At 39.9% G+C, this 19,897-nt stretch overlaps 1 protein-coding gene across 1 annotated transcript in view; it reads right to left on the bottom strand.

Annotated features, from left to right (window-relative positions):
* fkbp16 (FKBP prolyl isomerase 16) overlaps window positions 1-19,897 on the bottom strand; it is a 48,462-nt gene that overhangs the window by 6,417 nt on the left and 22,148 nt on the right. Inside the window, exons 4-5 of the mRNA XM_037682886.1 lie at window positions 1,736-1,953; window positions 278-459 (exon numbers count right to left, since the gene is read on the bottom strand). Coding sequence (XP_037538814.1) covers window positions 278-459; window positions 1,736-1,953 — 400 coding nt within the window. The remainder of the gene's footprint in view (window positions 1-277; window positions 460-1,735; window positions 1,954-19,897) is intronic.

Here is a 19,897-nt window from a genome sequence, read left to right as displayed (position 1 = left end):
AAAAAAAAAAAAAACCATCCAGATGACCTGACTGAACACTGTTGGATTTTTACTTGGACTATTGAGCATGAACTTTGATACTTGTTCAATATTTAAAATATCTTCAATACAGCAGTTATGTTTTAAAATATATTACTAGTGTTGTTTTTCAAATACAATATTACATTTCTTGCCATTAATAAAAGCAAAACGTAAACTGGAGGTCTTTGTGTTGTTCCCCCCCCCCCCCCCCGAACACACACACACAGTGTAAAACGGCACGGTTCAGGTCTCTGACCTTTCCCGTCCTGAACAGAGCCTTGACGTTGTTTGGCTCGAGGGTCAGGACGTCCCGGCTGGTGTGCAGCGCCTCGTCAAACTGTTCCAGTTTGAGCTGAGCGGTGGCCAGGTTGTTCAAACACTTCACCCGGTACTCCCGCACCTCTTCCTTCTCTGCTCCCACGCCAACGTAGCCGCCATCTGAAAGGATACGGTTGCACGGCTCGTCACACACGTCCTGCTAAACGGAAGGCCGAGTCAACGACTTTCAGTGCAGACGTGAGAAAATGGAGATTAAGGTTTGTCAGGACTTGCATAAATCAGATCTGGAACAGGTTCAGAAACTTTAGAATGATTCAAGGATTAACTCAGCGGCTGCCAACAGACAATCACTTTGAAAATAAGATGGTTGCCAATGTCATTTTTGACCAGGTGCATTGTAATTTAATATATAAAGTTTTATTGTAGCAACTCAAAAATGCTATTAAAGCACATCAAAAGTTCATCGCACATTCACGAGAAGACAGAGGACTGCAGGCAGGTCAAACACTGAAGCAGCTGGAGTTGAATGAACGGTGATTTTCAAACTGTACTTGGGGAAAAATGTGTCATTTTGGTTGCAAATGTCTCCACATTTCCAACATGCACCTCTGCATCAGTGGTTTTACTACAATTGTTTACTGTGCCTGTGCTACATTTAGTCTAGTGTTTGGGATGTCTCTCAGCTCCAACCACACCAAAGTTAAGGTCAATATCTGTGAAACTGACTGAGGTACAACCTTTCTGTGTTTTAATGCTGTTGTTTGTCCATCTGAGCAAAGTTCATTCTCTACTAAAATTCACCTGTTTTTATTGACAAGGCCATTTGTATTGGCACTAACAAGCTGACTGTGACATGTGAGTGCATGTTAGATTGCAGAACACGTGTTGCGAATTGTGCTTGCAAAAGAACTCGGATGACCTGCAAGTTCTAAGAACCAAGATGCTTCTATATGTATGTTCCCACTGACTAATAACCTGATCTGGATGCTTTAATAAACTCCACTCTTCAGTGCCACGCTGGATTCACCCGCTGCTCAGCCACCATTGATTCATTAGAAACCAGTTCATGTTCGTCCCTCATGGTCTCGTTCAGCCTCGTTTCTCTCTCGGGCTTTTTCTGCCTCGTCTGTGATTAGTGTGATTAAGAAGGTGGGAATAGTAGGAGAGGTGGTTGGCCCTGATTATGCAAAATGAATTAAGCAGCAACATTAGGTTAGGGTGGCGACACAGACCGATGTGGCTCTGCATTGAGACGCTGTGATTAGTGGAGTGGAGGAGAGCACTTGTGCTGTCATTCTACTGTAGAGTCAGTGATGTCGCTGATGCTCGGATCAGAGGTGGTGGTGTGCCTGCTGTTTGTTTATCCCTGTTTTAACACATTCCTGTTAGAACCAACGGCATTTCCGATGAAGGAGTCCCCGTCTTTGATGCGTACCTGTGCCACATGTGGTTAGCACCTCCAGGGCCACGCAGTAAGCTTTGGCAGCCAGGCTGTATTCCTCCCGCTGGTAGTGAAAGTTTCCACGCTCTCGCTTCTGGTTGCCGATGCGGATGCGGTCAGCGATGGGCAGAGTTAACGGGTCTGGTTTCTCTCTGACGTCCAGCAGCTGCAGCTGGTAGAGTAAAGGAGCCCAAGCAGGGATATCAGGCTCTCTGCACAAAAACAAACACAGATTATGAGAACCATACAGTCTACCAGACACGCTAAGAAATCGGCTATCAAGAGAACTATGAACTCTATACCTCACAAATAAAGAGTTCATCTTAGTAATCGGACAGCATTCACATGGTGCTAAATACATGTGTGAATGGCCTCAATGTGGAATAAACATATCTTCACTCAAACCACCATCCCAGGTGGTCTGGACCTCTTGGATCTGCACACGTTTGGTAGTCTGATCCGTACTGATCCTTTGCTGTAGGCCCGAACAGTAGAGTTATTACCTTGATGACTCTGGATAAAAATAACAAGTCCGCTTCAGTTGCCGGCTGAATGAAAAGGATTAAACCACCATCACAGGATACATTTTCCTTTTTGACTGGGGGAAATTAAAAAAGCATATCAAGCAAAAGCTTGGGACTCACTCACGAGGATAAAACTGTCAAGGTTGCCAGTTAGGAGGTGGGGACACAGATTGTTTAGAGGTGGCCATACCTACCCGCCCTCCGTGGCGCCCCTGCTAATTAACAACATGGTTGAAGTTTTGTTCACAGTTGTGTAGAAGGCAGCTGAGCACATCGTGGACTTTTATGATCTGGCAGCCGGCGGTGTGATGTGGCTGCACATGTATCTGAATGCAGAGCGGGTAATTGACATCTACCAGGAAAAACAAATGGGGATGCACGTTTTCCTGCTAGAGAGCTAGATGTTCTCAATAAAAGCTGTCTACCTGCAGTAGGATCGTGTTGATGTCAGGTATGAACAGTTTTACAATCTGTTAATATTTTTTGCAATATATGCACCAAAAAAGTAGACAACCTGTTTGATACATTTTCATCGCTAAATATCCCAAAGTGTGACTGAAGGAGCAAGAAGTAACAGAAAAAGAAACGGCTGCAGAATCAGAACTGATGACTTCACAGAGGATGAAAGTAAAATCTGCAGCTTTTGTGTAAAAGTAACCTTTTAAATTGCCACCAACATTATATGCAGTATACAGACTGGGTTGTACACCGTGACATTATAAAGTGTTTGTCACACTTGTAATATCTACAGTAACTCCACCCTTCTTCCTACAAGTCAGGATAAAACAACAGATGTAACAAAAATTGTTTCGTCTTTGACTCTCAGGTTTCAAAGAAGAAAACCATCTCTTCCACACCCTCAGATTATTTTGCAGAATAAACACACACAGGACTAGAACGCCAGGTGTTTTACAACCTATGAAACGCTATTGTTTTACACAATTTATGATTTTAAGAGATGATGATAGTGCAAATACAAAGTTTTATGAGTAGTCGGGAAAACTCGAGACGTATAAAAACATTTTATTCCCACACCATCTAAAGAGAAAGTTACGATGGTTTGAAGTGCGGTTCTGTAGAAAAGATGATTGTTTTACCTGGAATACTGAGTTCACACGTAGTCGGACCAAGGTAAATACTAAAGTGGATTGTTAAGTCTTAAAATGACTCATTCTCAAAAATATCACTGCGCTTTATGCAAATGTTATTTCCTACACCTTTGCATTGCTGTCATTTTTATAATTCCACAGATATTGCAGCAGACGTTTTATGGCATGTGTCAAACTCCAGGCCCGGGGGCCAAATGTGGCCCTGGTCGACATCTTATCTGGCCCCCAAGATGTTATTTTAAACGTAAAATACTTCTATCTCTTGAATTTTCTCAGTAATCTTTGATTATGATGTCAAAAGCGCAACAGAGGACATCAAATGAGACCAATCAAACTCTTGCTGAGGAAACTGTGACCAAGAAAAGATGCTGGGTATCCGATTTGAGTTCATGTAGATTCTGAAATTGGCCCTTAGTTTGAAAAAGGTTTTAATTTTGACCCCCTTTTGTAAGTGAGTTTGACAGCCCTGTTTTATGGTTCCTGTTTAAATGTCCTAAACTGCACCAGAAGCGCTACAGCTAGCTGCTACTGTTGTTGTTCTCGGAACTAACCATAGAATTCAATGTAAATAACCAAGTAATGGGATACTGAGCTTCTTTATAGGTTTACAAAATGGTGTTCACATGAAGCGCTACAGGAAAGAGCTTTCTACAACCGGTAAGATATTAGCTGTTCATAACCTTTCTATAGAAACCCACTGTAAAAGATTTGAATTGTCACTTTACCATCTAAATATTTAGGCTTTTCAAGTATTTTTATCACTCTTGTTTTTGATTGTGCATTTTGTTGACAACTGCTCTCCGTACAGATTAAATATCAGTTTCAGCAGCTCACAAGTAAAAGCAACAGTTTTTTTGAAGACGTCTCAGTGACTCTTGACTCATTTAACCAGATGATCATTTGAAACTTGTTTGCACTTGATAGGCTTCAACTTACTCAAGAGTCACTGGGACGAAAAGCTAATTTGGTTTTTAATCATCTGGCTCCTGTGATCACCTGGAACACTAAAGTCTTTTTAATCAGTTCCTCTGAGGAGGATCTGGAGTGCATTTTGAAAAAACAATGCTGAGGGAAGTAACATTCAAGGTTTCTACGTAAAAAAACAAAACATGAAACAAATCAACATTAAAAACAAATATGACATCTATAGTTAATAAGGAACTTGAGGGTTTAATAAAAACAGCAAACATCTGAAGCAGTGGGATACAGAGGGAAGTTCAGTTTTCCTGCTACATGACAGCACTGGGAGCTGTGTCATGATTTATTCAGACTGGTTGTGCCACTGACACAGTGTATGTTTGTCAAACACAACTGGTTGTATACTCTGCCTGTGTGTTTCTGTCAGCAGGAGGGATCAGGTTACCCTTTCACCTCTCGTCTCTGGATGCCTCGCCCGTTATCACAGGACGCACGAAGGTGTGAAACTGGCACTCGAGCCGAGGCTTCAGAAACCTGAGCCGGGTCTCTGTAGTCACCACTGAGGGACGTTCGGTAATGTTAACATCCTGGGCTGTGAAGAAATACATGCAAGTCCAGCTTCACTTTTCTAAAGACAAATTTCAGATTTAACTTTTTTTTTTTTTTTTAATGCTGCAAGACGCAACGATCACACACACGGTGTCCTGTATACAGTGAACGTTTTGCTTTAAAAGCTGACACTAAACCCCATTGTTTTGTAAATGTCAGGTTATTTGGAAGAACTTGTAGCTTAGTTAGAGAAAGTACAGTTTCTGTGTAAACGCAGTTTGAATGCTCAATGACTGTTGAAGGAAGTTAAAGTGAGATGTTAAAACTAAATGGAGCAGATATCCTGATGCATGCTCTCATAAATGGAGCAGAGCTCTAGCTAAAAGAAGCAAAGGTTTAGCAAAACTGAGAAAAGAACAGATTACCAGTAGCTTTTCTTGTTTCCTCCATTCAACTTTTCCCACTTCAGGGGTCTTCACAGCGAGTCATCCTCCATCTCACTCTGTCCTCACTCCAACTACCTCCATGTCATCTCTAACTACATCCATATATATCTCCTCTTTGTCTTTTTCCTGGCAGCTGCATTTCTAACATCCTTCTACCAATATGCCCACTGTCCCTCCTCTGGACATGTCCAAACCATCTCAGTCTGGTCTCTCTAACTTTATCTCCCAGTTGTTCAACCTGTGCTGTTCCTCTGATGATCTCATTCCTAATCTTATCCATTCTTGTCACTCCTAAGGAGAAACTCAACATCTTGATTTCTGCCAGGTTCTTTCTCTGTCTTTTTGATAATGCCACTGTCTCCAGACCATACAACTGGTCTCACCACTGTCTTGTAAACTTTTCCTTTGACCTTTGCTGACACCTTTTGTCACAAATCACTCCTGAAACTTTTCTCCTTCCACTCCATCCTGCCTGGACTCTCTTTCACCTCTTTACCACCCTCCCCATTTTCCTGGACAGTGGACCCCAAGTACTTGAAGTCCTGCACCTTTGTGACCTCTGCTCCTTGTAGCCTCACTGTTCCACCTGCCTCCCTCTCATTCACACACATGTACTCTGTCTTACTACGACTGACTTTCATTCCTCTTCTTTCAAGTGCATACCTCCACCTCTCCAAGTTCTCTTCCACCTGTTCCATGTTCTCACCACTGATCACAATGTCATCTGCGAACATCATAGATGAGTGGGATTCCTGCCTGACCTCATCTGTTAGTCGGTTCATCACCAGAGCAAACAAGAAGGGGCTCAGGACTGGATGCACTCCCACCCCCACCTTAAAGCTATCCGTCACTCCTACAGCACACTGTCCTGCTGTCCTCATACATGTCCTGTACCAGTCTAACATACTTCTATGCTACTCCACATGCAATACCACACCTCCTCCATCAGCACCCTGTCAGATGCTTTTTATAAATCCACAAAGACACAATGGAGTTCTTTCTGACCCTCTTTCTTCTCTATCAGCATACTCGAACCAAAGATGGTGCCTGTGGTGCTTTCTTGGCATGAAATGACATGTATTTTTATGGTGAAAAGATTTCTGGAAAAAGTTAAATATTTTGAAAAGCATAATAAATAAATAAATAAAAGCACCTGTTTCCTGACTGAGATTACTATTTTAACATATGATTAGCAAAAATAGCACAAAGTGTACATATGTATGAATAAAAACAAAACGCACAGAAAAATAAAAACCAGAAAACATAATGAATGCTGACTCAGCATTTACGCTATTATCCACCCAGCTATTTTCTACCTGTTTGTTCTGATTTGGACTTACTGGTATATCCCATATCCAGCTAGAGTACCCAGGAAAAACCCACTCGTGCACAGAACGAACATGTAAACTCCACGCAGAACGACAGCTAGAGGGTGAGAGGAGGACGTGCTCCTCAACTGTTTTGTCCTCCTCCCTCACACTTTGGACCAACTTTTTCAGGTCGGCTTCACAGCGGCAGCATAATGAGCGTGTTTAGTGGTGCAGAGTATCAGGACTTTCACTTCAGCTCTCATCTTCACTGACTTCACAAGTGCTCCAGCGGTGCTGACGCTTCAATACACTTTCACAGTGTAAACAAAGACATTAAAAGTATAATATACCTGTTGTGATGAAGAATTTATTTTACAAGACACAAATAAAGTGACTAGTTTTTATCCATCTAATGTCAGCAATAATTTACTCAACGTGCTGTGTTTATGATGCGTTTTATCAAAAGAACTACGTCGAAGCACAGAAGCTGCTGCTTCACAGTAGAAAGGTCACCGTTGTAAATCCACATAGGCAGGGTTCGTGCAGCGCTGACGCCGTGCACACAAACTGTGCCGCACTTTTCCACAGCAAGGTGTGCAGGCATGTTTGTGTTCTTATACGCTGCTGATGTTAAAAAAAAAAGTGTGAATAAAAACCACAATGTTGTACTTTTCTTATCTACTACTGGTACTTTGCAGTTGGCCACTGCTGGTTGTTTCAGTGGTCTGCTCATTTAATGAGAATTTTCACTGATACATTCTTCCACAGTTTTAACCTAATAAATTACCTCGTTTAAAAGAAATTATCAGTCGTCTACAGCAGAGTTATTAGTAAGAACAAAATAGAAGTTTTCAGATTTATACAGCTAAAATGGGTCATGTAGAAGACTTGAGTCAGTGTTACTAAGATCTAACAGGTTTTTACTCTTTAGTCTAATTCACCTGTTTATTTTACACCAGTTTACAATGAAGGTCTTCTTTGGAGGTTAACAATAAAAACCACCCTTTGGTTAGTTATACTTTTACTGACTCATGTACTGCTTCCTTGTTATATTTTGGTAGATTTTTTTGTATTCAGGAGCAACTCACGTGTCTTTTTTTTAATACGGGTGAAAAGTCTCAAGTGAATTTCACATTCAGAGTTTTGAGACATTAGTACGACGGAGTATTAGGGCCACACTAAGAAAAAAAATTACATTACAAGAAAAAAGTCATAATATTACAAGAATAAAGTTGTAATATTACGAGAACAAAGTTGTAATATTATGAGAATACAGTCATATTATTACAAGAATAAAGTCATAAAATTACGAGAATAAAATCAAAGTATGAGAATAAAGTCGTAAATTACAAGAATAAAGTCATAAAATTATGAGAACAAAATCCTAATTTACGAGACTAAAGTCGTAATATTACGAGAATAAACTCGTAATACGTCCTGGGTTGGCTCGCACCTGCTCTGGACAGCTTCCAGTGCGAGTCACTGTGTTTATGAAGTAGTCCGTGATCACTTTTGGGTCACTGTTTGGGGAAATATTCCTCCATCTACATTATGTGACGACTAAATTAATCAATGCAACCATTAATTGCAATGCCATAGGGTTTCAGTTTATCATGAGTCCGTATGCCACAGTGCGTTGGGCCCCTTGCTATTGTACTGCCGACGTCAACATTTATCATTTTACTGCAGATTATAAGACTGCTTCTTCGTGTCAGAGTTCTGATAATAATACGAATTTATTCTGGTAATATTACAAGTTTATTCTCATATTACTATGACTTTATTCTCATAATATTTAAGTATATATATATATATATATATATATATATATATATATATATATATATCCATATGAAATTAACCTTTTTTGTGTTATCTACCTGGATGATTGAGACTACAAATCTTTTCCTGAACCATATTTGCCTTGGTGTGCTCAGGCTGTTTCTGTGAGTAGTATCGACCTTCTGGCCTAAAACATTTGATTGTTAATCCAGATGACTGAGTGTTTTGGACAGATGGGTCCTTTTGCATGTGTTAAAAGCCTGCTTCTGAGATTCCAACAGGTTGACTTGAAACACAGCAATGAAGGCTACTTATCTGGTTGGCAGGCCACAGACTGATGAAGTGGAAGTGGAAGATGAAACATTTCTCCCTCAAAGAAACTGGTCCAGATGAAATGATTCAACCTTTTTGTGATTTGCACATAGTTGCAGTTTGTTGTGAAACTTAAAAAGTTTGGATGAACCTGACATTTCTGAGACTGGACTTTCAAGATGGCAGTAACTCACTTTATAGCTTTGGCCCTGCTCGAACTACAGTAGTTTTTAGCTTGTCAATCCAGTCAGAATAAACTCTCTCTCTCTCTCTCTCTCTCTCCAAACTGGTCACTCAAAGAGCTATCTACAACAGGTAAGATATTGACTGTTTATCACCTGTCCAAAGAACCTCAATTCAAATGATCTGAACAACCCTTTATAGTAAATTAGTGTCAAGTAATCTAATTTAATAAGTCATAATGAACATTTATTTTATAAAACGAGTTCTCGTGGCTCAATGAGACTACCTGTATAAATAAAGGGTAAATGAAAAATTTTACCAAAAAAAAGAGGCATTTAAAACAGCTTTACATACTTTTGTTCAACGTTAAATGTGACTTCTAAACCTGGTGATTTCACTCTGAATATCCTGACGTTAGGAAGTGAACAATGTTTGGTTTACAAACAGCTTCATCAAACCTCAGTCATGTCGTATCGGTTCGTTTGGCACAGAGGAATCATCCACTTTGTTGCTCATTACCCACTTACAATGAAGCGCACTATTCGAGGGGTGATGAGTCATCAATTTTGCTGCTTAAGTGCACTAACTACAGTAAATGTCCCTCATAGACACACTGAATCCCAAATGATATACTACAAAAGTCTCGTTTCTCAAACTAACCGACTGTTGCCTGATATAAAGCTGGATCACTGCTGGATCCAAAAGGGGTGAGGTTTAGGTTTGGGTTCTTGTATGAAAAAAACAAACAAACAAAAAAAAACAGTAGAACACCATAAATTTAAACACTGAATAATAATGTGACTAAAACACAAAAGAATAGTTCAGAATCAAAATAAATCAGAATCAACTTTATTGGAATTGAACCGAGGTACAACGCGAATATGTACGTACAGTCGTCCGAAAGATGGGCGGAGTGCACAAAGTTGCAGCTGTAGAAAGCGCGGCCATTTTATCCTTATCAGGTAATAATCTTAGATAGGAAAAGGGGTAGAAACATGAGGGTAGATAGTGGTATTACAAAAAAGATCTTTCACATCTTGTCCATGTCTTTGGACAAACATTCAAAGCTTCTGGTAAAAAACTGCTTTTATCATCTGAGAAACATTTCTAAACTAAGGGCAATGTTATCCAGATCTGACCTGGAGATGATTATTCATGCTTTTATTTCTTCTCGTTTAGATTATTGTAATTCCCTTTTTACTTGTTTTAACAAAACTGCCGTCGCTCGTCTCCAGTTGGTCCAGAACTCTGCTGCGAGGCTTTTAACAGGAACGAACAGAAGGGCTCACATTACACCAGTTTTATCTTCTCTTCATTGGCTGCCTGTTGAATTTAGAATTAATTTTAAAATCTTAGTTTTGACTTTTAGAGCTTTAAATGGACAGGCCCCCCAATACATTACTGAAATGTTGTTTCCTTATTCTCCAGCCCGCACCCTTCGGTCTTCAGCGCTGAACCTTCTTAAGGTTCCTAAGACCCGGTTTAAAACTCGGGGTGACCTGTCCTTTCAGGCCGTAGCCCCCCGCCTGTGGAATGCCCTGCCCCTGTCTCTCCGTGTAAACGACTCTGTTGATTCTTTTAAAACGCAGCTTAAGACATTTTTATTTCGTCAAGCTTTTAGTTAAATGTTTTACTGTTTTTTTTTTTTGTTTGTTTTTTTTTCAGCTGTTTTTACTGTTTTTATTAATGAGTTGTTATTATTTTATTTCATTTTAAGCTTTTATTTTTTATTGTTGTACAGCACTTTGTGATTGTATCTATGATAAGTGCTATATAAATAAAGTTTACTTACTTACTTACTTGTCTATTAGGACACGATTTGAGACATCAAAAAACTACCAGCAAGCACAATTAAAACATGATTACATTTGCATTTGACATCGAGGTGTTGAGATTTGTCCATGAGCGTTTTTTCAGATCAGCCACAGTTTCTGAATATGTTGTTCCAGCCAGCAGTTCTGATAAGCTTGCACAGAAAGTTTTCGGGGGGTGCGATGCGATAGGTGAAGCTTTTGTCCTTGGGTACTCATGTCCCTAGTCGGCCTGTCTCCGAGGCCGTCGGGAGTCAAATTCAGATATGCTTGATTTTTGTTTTTCCTTCAGGCAGACAGATTACTTTTTTCTTCAGCCTTGAGTCCATCTGGGTGTTCTGGTTCCGAAAATGCCTAATTGTGGGATTCCATTTCACTGATCCATGTTATGAGTCTCCTTCAAGATCGAACCCACCACGCTGACGAGTCCCAGAAGCCGCAGGTGGCCTGCGATTCTCAATCGCCTCCACCTTACGGTTAAGCTTGTAAACCAGACGATTTAAAGTTCCCACAGCGAGGACCAGACCTTCACACTGACTCGGAAGCTTTTCCATGGCCGAAACTGCTCCCGCCATCTTCTTCAAAAGTCGATAAAACAGAGCCCTGCCAATGCCAAAAAGCAGAGTCCCTGCTATCATAATTCCAAATATATAAACATCTTCAACATCCTCCTGAGACAGAACTGAGAGACACATCATCTGCCACACTCCCCATGAATCCATGACGTACCCCACAGCGTGAGTCTCATCTGGACACGCCGGTTCTCCAGGACCTTGTCGCTTTGATGAAAAAATCTTATCAATAGAGTTGAACGCCCACGATACCAAATCCATAATCTTTTTAATTTATGTTCGGGAGATGTGAACCAGGCGCTTCAGACACACAGAGAGCAGAGCAGGAAGAAGGAAAAACGGGGGAGGAAAAAACAGAAGCTGCCACCTCGATCAGAGCCTGGGAGGAAAAAAAAAAATAGTTCATATCTTTTGAAGTGAGGCCATGGTGAAAAGTTTTTTGTAAATTTGTAAGTTTAAAAAAAAATTTTTTTTAAAGGCCTCAGTCTGAAGAAATGGCCTAATTTTGACTAAATTGATGAGTTAATTGCTAGTCCGAACAGGGCTAAAACCCAAGTGGATTACCAATGGGCAGAAACTTGTGCCATCAGAAACTGAATTTCAATTGCTCAGACTGACTCTGTATTGGCATAATTTGAAATGAAATCCGTTGGTTTGAAAATTAATTTCACTAAATTGAAACTGAATCTAATGTTTTGAAACGGAGTTCATTTGATTTGAAACTGTATTTCGTTGTATTGAAAATTCAGTTTGATTACAACAAAGTCCATGCTCAATAATCCAGGTATACAATCTAACATTTTTAGTCAGGTCATCTGGACATTTTCTTTTTTTGTGCTGAAACATTTTGCCTTCGATCCGGAAGGCTTCATCAGTCAAGGAAACACAACAAAACTTATTCTTCCCCCAACAGCTTACTCCAAAGTGGAACAAACCAGTTATGTTGGTGCTAAGATGGTCTACACTTTAGAGTAAGTGGCGTTAAAGTCTTTTCTTCGAGAGCTAAGTAGCGAAGCTACAAGCTAACTATGGCCGGCTTGCCTTAGTGTTGCTGTATTCGGACGCATGTGCAAAATGCTGTGTTCCATCTAAAGTTTTTTTTTGTTTGTTTGTTTTTTTCCTTAGAATGTTAAAGTAAGCGTTGGTCAGCTTTAGAGAAACCTACTCTCTTGTCTGTGAAAAGAACGCTGTGTTGTGTGATTTTACTGTGAGACCCTCTGGTCAAAGCCACAGACTCATTTTGTGTCAGCTCTATATTGAAGCAGAAGGAGGCGCCCACTAGAGGGTTGGAGGGTGAAGTGTTTCAGTGTAAAATGCTGCTCTGTTACTGTTTATTTCTTAAGTGAGACTGGAAACTGTTAGAGTTATCAACATATTATTTAGTTTAAAACATATGGCTAAAACTACATTTGATATCTTTTGCACTAGGGCTGCAACTAACGATTATTTCAATAATCGATTCATCGGCCAATTATTTTTTCGATTAATCGATGAATCGGCAAAAAAAAAAAACGTTTTAATTTCCACCCCTTTGTTTCAAAATTGAACATTTGACTGACATAGCAATTCGCACAAAAAACAGGTTGCTATTTGACTATTCTGTTATTCTGTAATATTGAATAATAAAAAATAAAAGTTAGTCAAATAGCTTAAAAAAATAAATGTACACAAAAATATATACAAATGTATCTTTATGCGTGCACAATATGTAGCTACTTTGTAAAATGTGTCATTGAGGGAAGAGTGTAACCTGGATTAAAAGTGTGGAATATTGTAACCTGGATTAAAAGTGTGGATTATTGTAACCTGGATTAAAAGTGTGGATTATTTTAGTGAAGCCTTCGTCTTCAACCATCGACAGAGGCCTCATGTCACTGACGATCATGTTCAGGATGCTTTCTGTGAAGACAGCTGCTGCTGTGGTGTCCATGATGTTTGTCCATCATGAAGGATGTCATTGTTTGTTGTTGTTGTTGTTGTTTTCTGGAATGAGAGAGTAAATATGTATTATAGCATAATTTACAGCAACTCAAGAAATGCCTTGTTTCACTTGCAGTGTTAGGTTCAGGCAAAAGTAGCTAAAAGAGCAATTAAACACACACACACATATATAATACTTCATTACACACATTTGAGTAGATATAATAAATTACTTTAATTCCTGTTTAAATGCAATTCATCCTGCCATACCTGCAGTGTCTTCAGACTTTGCCAGCAAATTAAAAGTTGAAGCTTAATCATTAAATTATTATCTTTGTGTTAGATTTATTTATAAATCACATTTAAACACTGCTTGTACCAATTAAATTAAATAAAAAGTAACACACGTTCTCTATCACTGTCATTAATCAGCAAACAAACAAACAGCTTCAGCTCCAGAGAGACTGACGTTACGTTTTCTCTCTTGGAAACAGAACAATGTGTTAAATTGTAGAGACTCACCTGCAACACATGACGAGTTGGGAGTGAGACGAGTTGTATCTGCTGTTTAGCTCCTTCCTCCTCCTCGTGACTCCGACATGTTTACGTTTATCTCCGTGGTTCTCCTGTGTCGTGTCGGCGATTTTCAAAGCGGCATGCTTCTCATTTTTTATCTGTTGGAAGTTCTCCCACACTTTGGAGGACTTGGGTCAAACAGTTTTCGCTGCGTTGGTCATTTGTAAAATTTACTTAATTTCCTTTGAAAACAGCCTCTGCTCTGCCTCCCTCCTCGCTCTGTTCAACTCGCGCTGCAGAGGTTTTTTTTTTTCAAACTTTATTCAGTCGGTCAGCATTGACAATGAACTGCCCGTGAACAAAACGGCTCTGCAGCGCCGTGAAAGACGCATTATCGCACGACACAACGAATCGATAATAAAAATGGTTGCCAACGCTTTTAATCATCGATTTTTATCGATTTTATCGATTCGTTGTTGCAGCCCTATTTTGCACTACAAGAAAGAACCCCAATACTTGATTTGATTTTTATTTAAAAACTCTCTGGACCTAGTAGTGGAATTTTCTTAATTCAAAATATATGATGGCAAAAGGACAATCTATAATTTTTTTATTCCTATTGCAAGTTTTATACCAAAAACATATTGCGATATATATCGTTATCGCCACCCTTCACAATACATATCGTGATATGAATTTTATGCCATATCGCACATCCCTACATCCAGATGACCTGACTGAACTTTGTTGAACTTTTAAAATTGTATTTTATTTAAAGGAAACATAAAATACTTGTACAAATTTTAGTTATGCACAAGTGTTGACTAATATGCGCACATTTCTGTCTTTACATACATGTATATTTTGACAGTGTTCTTACTCCATACTTTCATTGCCCCCAGTACTGGATGACATGGCTATTTTTGCCTGAATTATTAAGATATTGTTGGTGGAAGTGCCTCAGGCTGTACTAGAAGTGCTACAGCCATTGTTTGCGATTGTATACACCATAAACGATCATGTATGTAATGCAAAATTGATGGTGATGATTAATAAAATAGCGTAAACTACCATTTTTTGTACTGGTAAAGTTTTTTTACAACAACGGGCCCACTAGGACTAACCTTTAGCTCCTGAATCTGGTCAGAGTTTATCTTTATTTTTGCAAACGGAGGTTGTTCAAATAGCTATCAATAACAGATAAGTTACTAACTGTTCACATCTTTTCCACAGAATGCTACTTCAAAAAGTTTGAACTGTTGCTTTAAACTATATTGCATGCCATCATGAGTGATGGACAAACTCGACATGACCAACAAGTTGTTCAGTGCAATCTGTGAATGCAACTTGTTGACAGATCCGTGAGGTTTAGTGTCATGCAGGTCACTTCAGATTAGCACAACACCACTAAACTGCTGTGCTGAGATCAGCCAACGAGCCTCAAGGGTCTTATTAGAGCAAACAGGAAGCAGAGACTGGTCAGCACAGCAAGATCCCTCCACTGGATCCCAATAAAACCTGAACCTGCAACTATAGCTCATAGAGAGTGCTCATAAAGTGAGCTGCAGAGCCCCCAGCTCCACTTTCCTGCTCCCTGCTGCTCCAGAAGAAACTCTGACCACACAAAAGTGGAAAGTCATAACTTTTTCTTTTGTAGAGCAAAACCAGGTAACTAATCACACAAGTGAAAACCTATAAAATCATACTTTGACATTTTTTTTCTGGATCATAAGCGTCTTTAATTCAAACACATTAAAATTTGACAGCAAATGATTGGCTTTATTTTTCAAGCTGAAACAAAACTTAGTAAGAAATATATGAACAGTCCATAAAGATATTTACTGTCCTTAATGAGCCATATGTATACAGAAGTCCCGCTTTATGTTGTAGACGTTGTGTATGAATTGCTTTCAAGCGGAGCCAAGAACAAAGTGAACTGCTAGCGCCTTAAAACAACTGCAACCTCAAACTTTTTTATGCAGTTTCTGCAAACACAATTTTATAACCTCTACATCTGGAAGTGAGTCTCTGTACCCCTTTAAAGTCCAACACCCACCATTTTTTTCATACTGCATACCCAGCCACAGGCTGAGTGGTTAGAGCAGTCGTCCTCCAATGCGAGAGTTGGGGGTTCGAATCCACCAGCAGTCACATGCTGAAGTGTCCCTGGGCAAGACACTGAACCCCTCATAGCCTCTGATGTGTGTCCCATCAGTGTATGAATGTGATTTAAAGCACTGTTTAGTCTCTTTAGAATGATTTGTTCAATTAGTGTTGTAGAGATCTAGTAAAGTGCTGTGTGAATGGGTAAATGAGGACACAGATTGTAGTGTGAAGCGCTTTGAGTATCTTGAAATAAGATAGAAAGGCACTATTTAAGTACAAACCGGATTCTAAAAAAGTTGGGACACTAAACAAATTGTGAATAAAAACTGAATGCAATGATGTGGAGATGGCAAATGTCAATATTTTATTCGTAATATAACATAGATGACAGATCAAAAGTTTAATCTGAGTAAATGTAACATTTTAAAGGAAAAATATGTTGATTCAAAATTTTGCAGTGTCAACATATCTCAAAAAAGTTGGGACAAGTAGCAATAAGTGGCTGGAAAAAGGAAATTGAGCATATAACAAACAGCTGGAAGACCAATTAACATTAATTAGGTCAATTGACAACATGATTGGGTATAAAAAGAGCTTCTCAGAGTGTCAGTGTCTCGCAGAAGCCAAGATAGTAAGAGGATCACCAATTCCACCAATGTTGCACAGAAAGATAGTGTAGCATTACCAGAATGGTGTTACCCATCATAAAATAGCAAAGACTTTTAAGTTATCTTCATCAACCGTGCATAACATCATCAAAAGATTCAGAGAATCTGGAACAATCGCTGTGCGTAAGGGTCAAGGCCATAAAACTCTACTGGATGCTCGTGATCTCCGGGCCCTTAAACGTCACTGCACCTCAAACAGGAATGCCACTGTCAAGGAAATAACAGAATGGGCTCAGGAATACTTCCAGAAAGCATTGTCAGTGAACACAATCTACCGAGCCATCCGCCGTTGCCAGCTGAAACTCTACAGTGCAAAGAGGAAGCCATTTCTAAGCAAGCTCCACAAGCTCAGATGTTTGCACTGGGCCAGGGGTCATTTAAAATGGAGTGTTGCAAAATGGAAGACTGTTCTGTGGTCAGATGAGTCACGATTTGAAGTTCTTTATGGAACACTGGGACGCCATGTCATCCGGACCAGAGAGGACAAGGATAGCTCAAGTTGTTATCAACGCTCCGTTCAGAAGCCTGCATCACTGATGGTATGGGGTTGCATGAGCGCTTGTGGCATGGGCAGCTTGCATGTCTGGAAAGGCACCATTAATGCAGAGAACTATGTTCAGGTTCTAGAACAAAATATGCTCCCATCTAGACGTCATCTCTTTCAGGGAAGACCCTGCATTTTTCAACACGATAATGCCAGACCACATTCTGCAGCAATCACAACATCATGGCTACGTAGGAGAAGGATCCGGGTACTGAAATGGCCAGCCTGCAGTCCAGATCTTTCACCTATAGAGAACATTTGGTGCATCATAAGAAGGTGCGACAAAGAAGGCCCAAGACGATTGAACAGTTAGAGGCCTGTATTAGACATGAATGGGAGAGCATTCCTATTTCTAAACTTGAGAAACTGGTCTCATCTGTCCCCAGACGTCTGTTGAGTGTTGTAAGAAGAAGGGGGGATGCCACACAGTGGTAAAAATGGACTTGTCCCAATTTTTTTGGGATTTGTTGACGCCATGAAATTTGGAAACAACAGATTTTTCCCTTAAAATGATACATTCTCTCAGTTTAAACTTTTGATCTGTGATTTGTGTTCTATTCTGAATAAAATATTAGATGTTGGCACCTCCACATCATTGCATTCAGTTTTTATTCACAATTTGTTTAGTGTCCCAACTTTTTTGGAATCTGGTTAGTACAGTCCATTTACCATTTAGCAAAACACAATAGGTATTGCTATGGTATTGTTTTGTATTGTAATGTCTCTATTCCATGATACAAGTTGAAAAATAATGCAAACTGATTTTACAAACTGTTTTTGTGACAATTTCAAGCTGTTTTAGTTGCGGCTTTGGAAACAGCTCCTTCACTTCCATACATGGGGTGTGACGTTACACCAGGAATCTGATCATGAAAGACCACCAGTTTTCTATTGCGTATGACTGGAGGCAGCTAGAAAGACAGGCAGTCTCATGGAGAAAACATCCTCATTCCCCATCCGCTTACCCCATCTCTGACAAAAAAAATAAACAACCACCACCTCCTTTCTGACTGAGTCCTGAAGTTATTTGTCAAGCACCAAAAAATCTACAGGAAGAAGAAGAAGACAGAAGTTGAAGGAAGTTTGGTGGGAATAGATACACGGTAAGAATGAGTAATGATATTTGAGAGATTTGCGATATTTAGTGTTTGGATTTTATAGTCATGATGTAGTGCGTTTAGTTTAGTTTAGTCAGTTTTAGTGTGTTTGAGTCAAAACAATGAAACAATTTTTGAACCTGAAGCTGCAGCTTCTGTTAGAGGAAGGGGAATGGAGCCACGGTCACAGGAACGATCGGTGCAGCAGGGTCAGAACCTTCTCGGACAAAAGAGGCAGAGATGAAAAAGAAAAACAGAGCCTGAGAAGAATGAGGGCTTTGACGAGGAAGTGGGAGATCTATCATTTGTTTAAAAAGAGGAAGGGGAGTAAAGGCCCCCACATACTCGGGTGTACTGTATGTACTCCATGAGCCGCGCGGACTCCGTGCGTACTGTCCGCAGATGGTTGAGACTTCATACTCTAGCATACAGATTGTCTCTGTCTCCCGGCATTTTACAAAGGTGTCCAGCCAAGATCACATAGAAAAAATAGGTGGGACACCTCCCTTTGTCCTATCCCCACTTTTTCCTCTCATCTTCTTTCTTGCCTTAGCAAATCTGTCCCTGAGGTACTTCCATTTAGCTCGACAAAGTGTCCTCGTCCTTAACCAGGGTCTGAGCTATTTCCTCCCACAAATTCCTTGCTCTCTGAAAGTCCTTATATTCTTTCATTGATGTATCATATAGATTTCTCTGTTTTCTAAACTCTCCTGTGAGACGCTCTTCAAAATTTGACTCCATTATCGTCCACAAGTTAGCGCCGATTCTCAACCGTTATCTGAGAGTGGTTGGTGTCGCATACAAAACAGTTTGATGTGAACACCGTTTCTCGCCAGGCAGTTTATTGTGCAACATAGAGTATGCGTACACAGTCATAAAATTTGATTTGTGTGCGGACATGTCCAGCGGACGACCGCTTCGAGTCTGCGTTGAGTCCGCCTCAAATACGCACGGACCTCCGCAGAGTGAAATACGCCCAAGTATGTGGGGGTCTTAAGATTGCACCAAGTGCTACAATCCTGCCTGTGACTACACTCCCGCCTGTGGCGATCCTTGGCATTACGTCATCAGTATTCGGTAATCATCGGCCATATGTTCAAGTGTTCCCTTGACTTGTTCATTTGTTTGAAGTTTTTTTTTAACACGTGTGGCCTGAATGCAACAAAAAAAAAAAACATATAACTTTTATATTCTATGACTGTGATTACCCCTTAAGAGCACATGAAGCTATAATGGTAAGTGTTGGACTTTAAATGAAGACAGAAGTGTAGCTGTTATAGTTAAACAAACAACCTTATGTGAGAGTACGTTGTGAACAACTCTGTTTCTACTACATAAACTTTAGCTCAGTAACTGTAAAACTGGCTGAGGTACAGTAGTCCCTTGCTCTATCGCCGACTCGCTCTATCACGGTATTTCAAAATAAGATTGGACATGACACTATTGGCAGATTGATGGATAAGTCGCACAACTGGCATGGAGTTTTTATTTAAAATAAATTAATTTAAATTACTTAGTACATGCTGCACCTTTGTGCAGCTCAGAACTGCAAATAAAGCTTCCTCCTGCGTATTTGTGCAGCTCTTACTGCAGGATAAACGTCCTCCTGCAGCTAATCAGCTGCTCTCCGTGCAGAGCATAGAATTGGGTGTGGCCAAGAGCGCTTGCATGTGGTTGAGAGCAGCGGAGGCAGGGAGCTGAAATCAAGACATTTTGTGCTCTTTTAGAGCTTTAGAGTTTAGAAACATTGTTTAGAATATTGCAAGAGTATGGGAAGGGTTTAAAATGC

This window comes from Nematolebias whitei, chromosome 10, assembly GCF_014905685.2.
Source record: "Nematolebias whitei isolate Nwh7 chromosome 10, NemWhi1, whole genome shotgun sequence".
NCBI classification, from domain to species: Eukaryota; Metazoa; Chordata; class Actinopteri; order Cyprinodontiformes; family Rivulidae; genus Nematolebias; species Nematolebias whitei.
The sequence above is the reverse complement of the archived record's forward strand: the minus strand, read 5'-3'. Positions and strand labels throughout refer to the sequence as shown.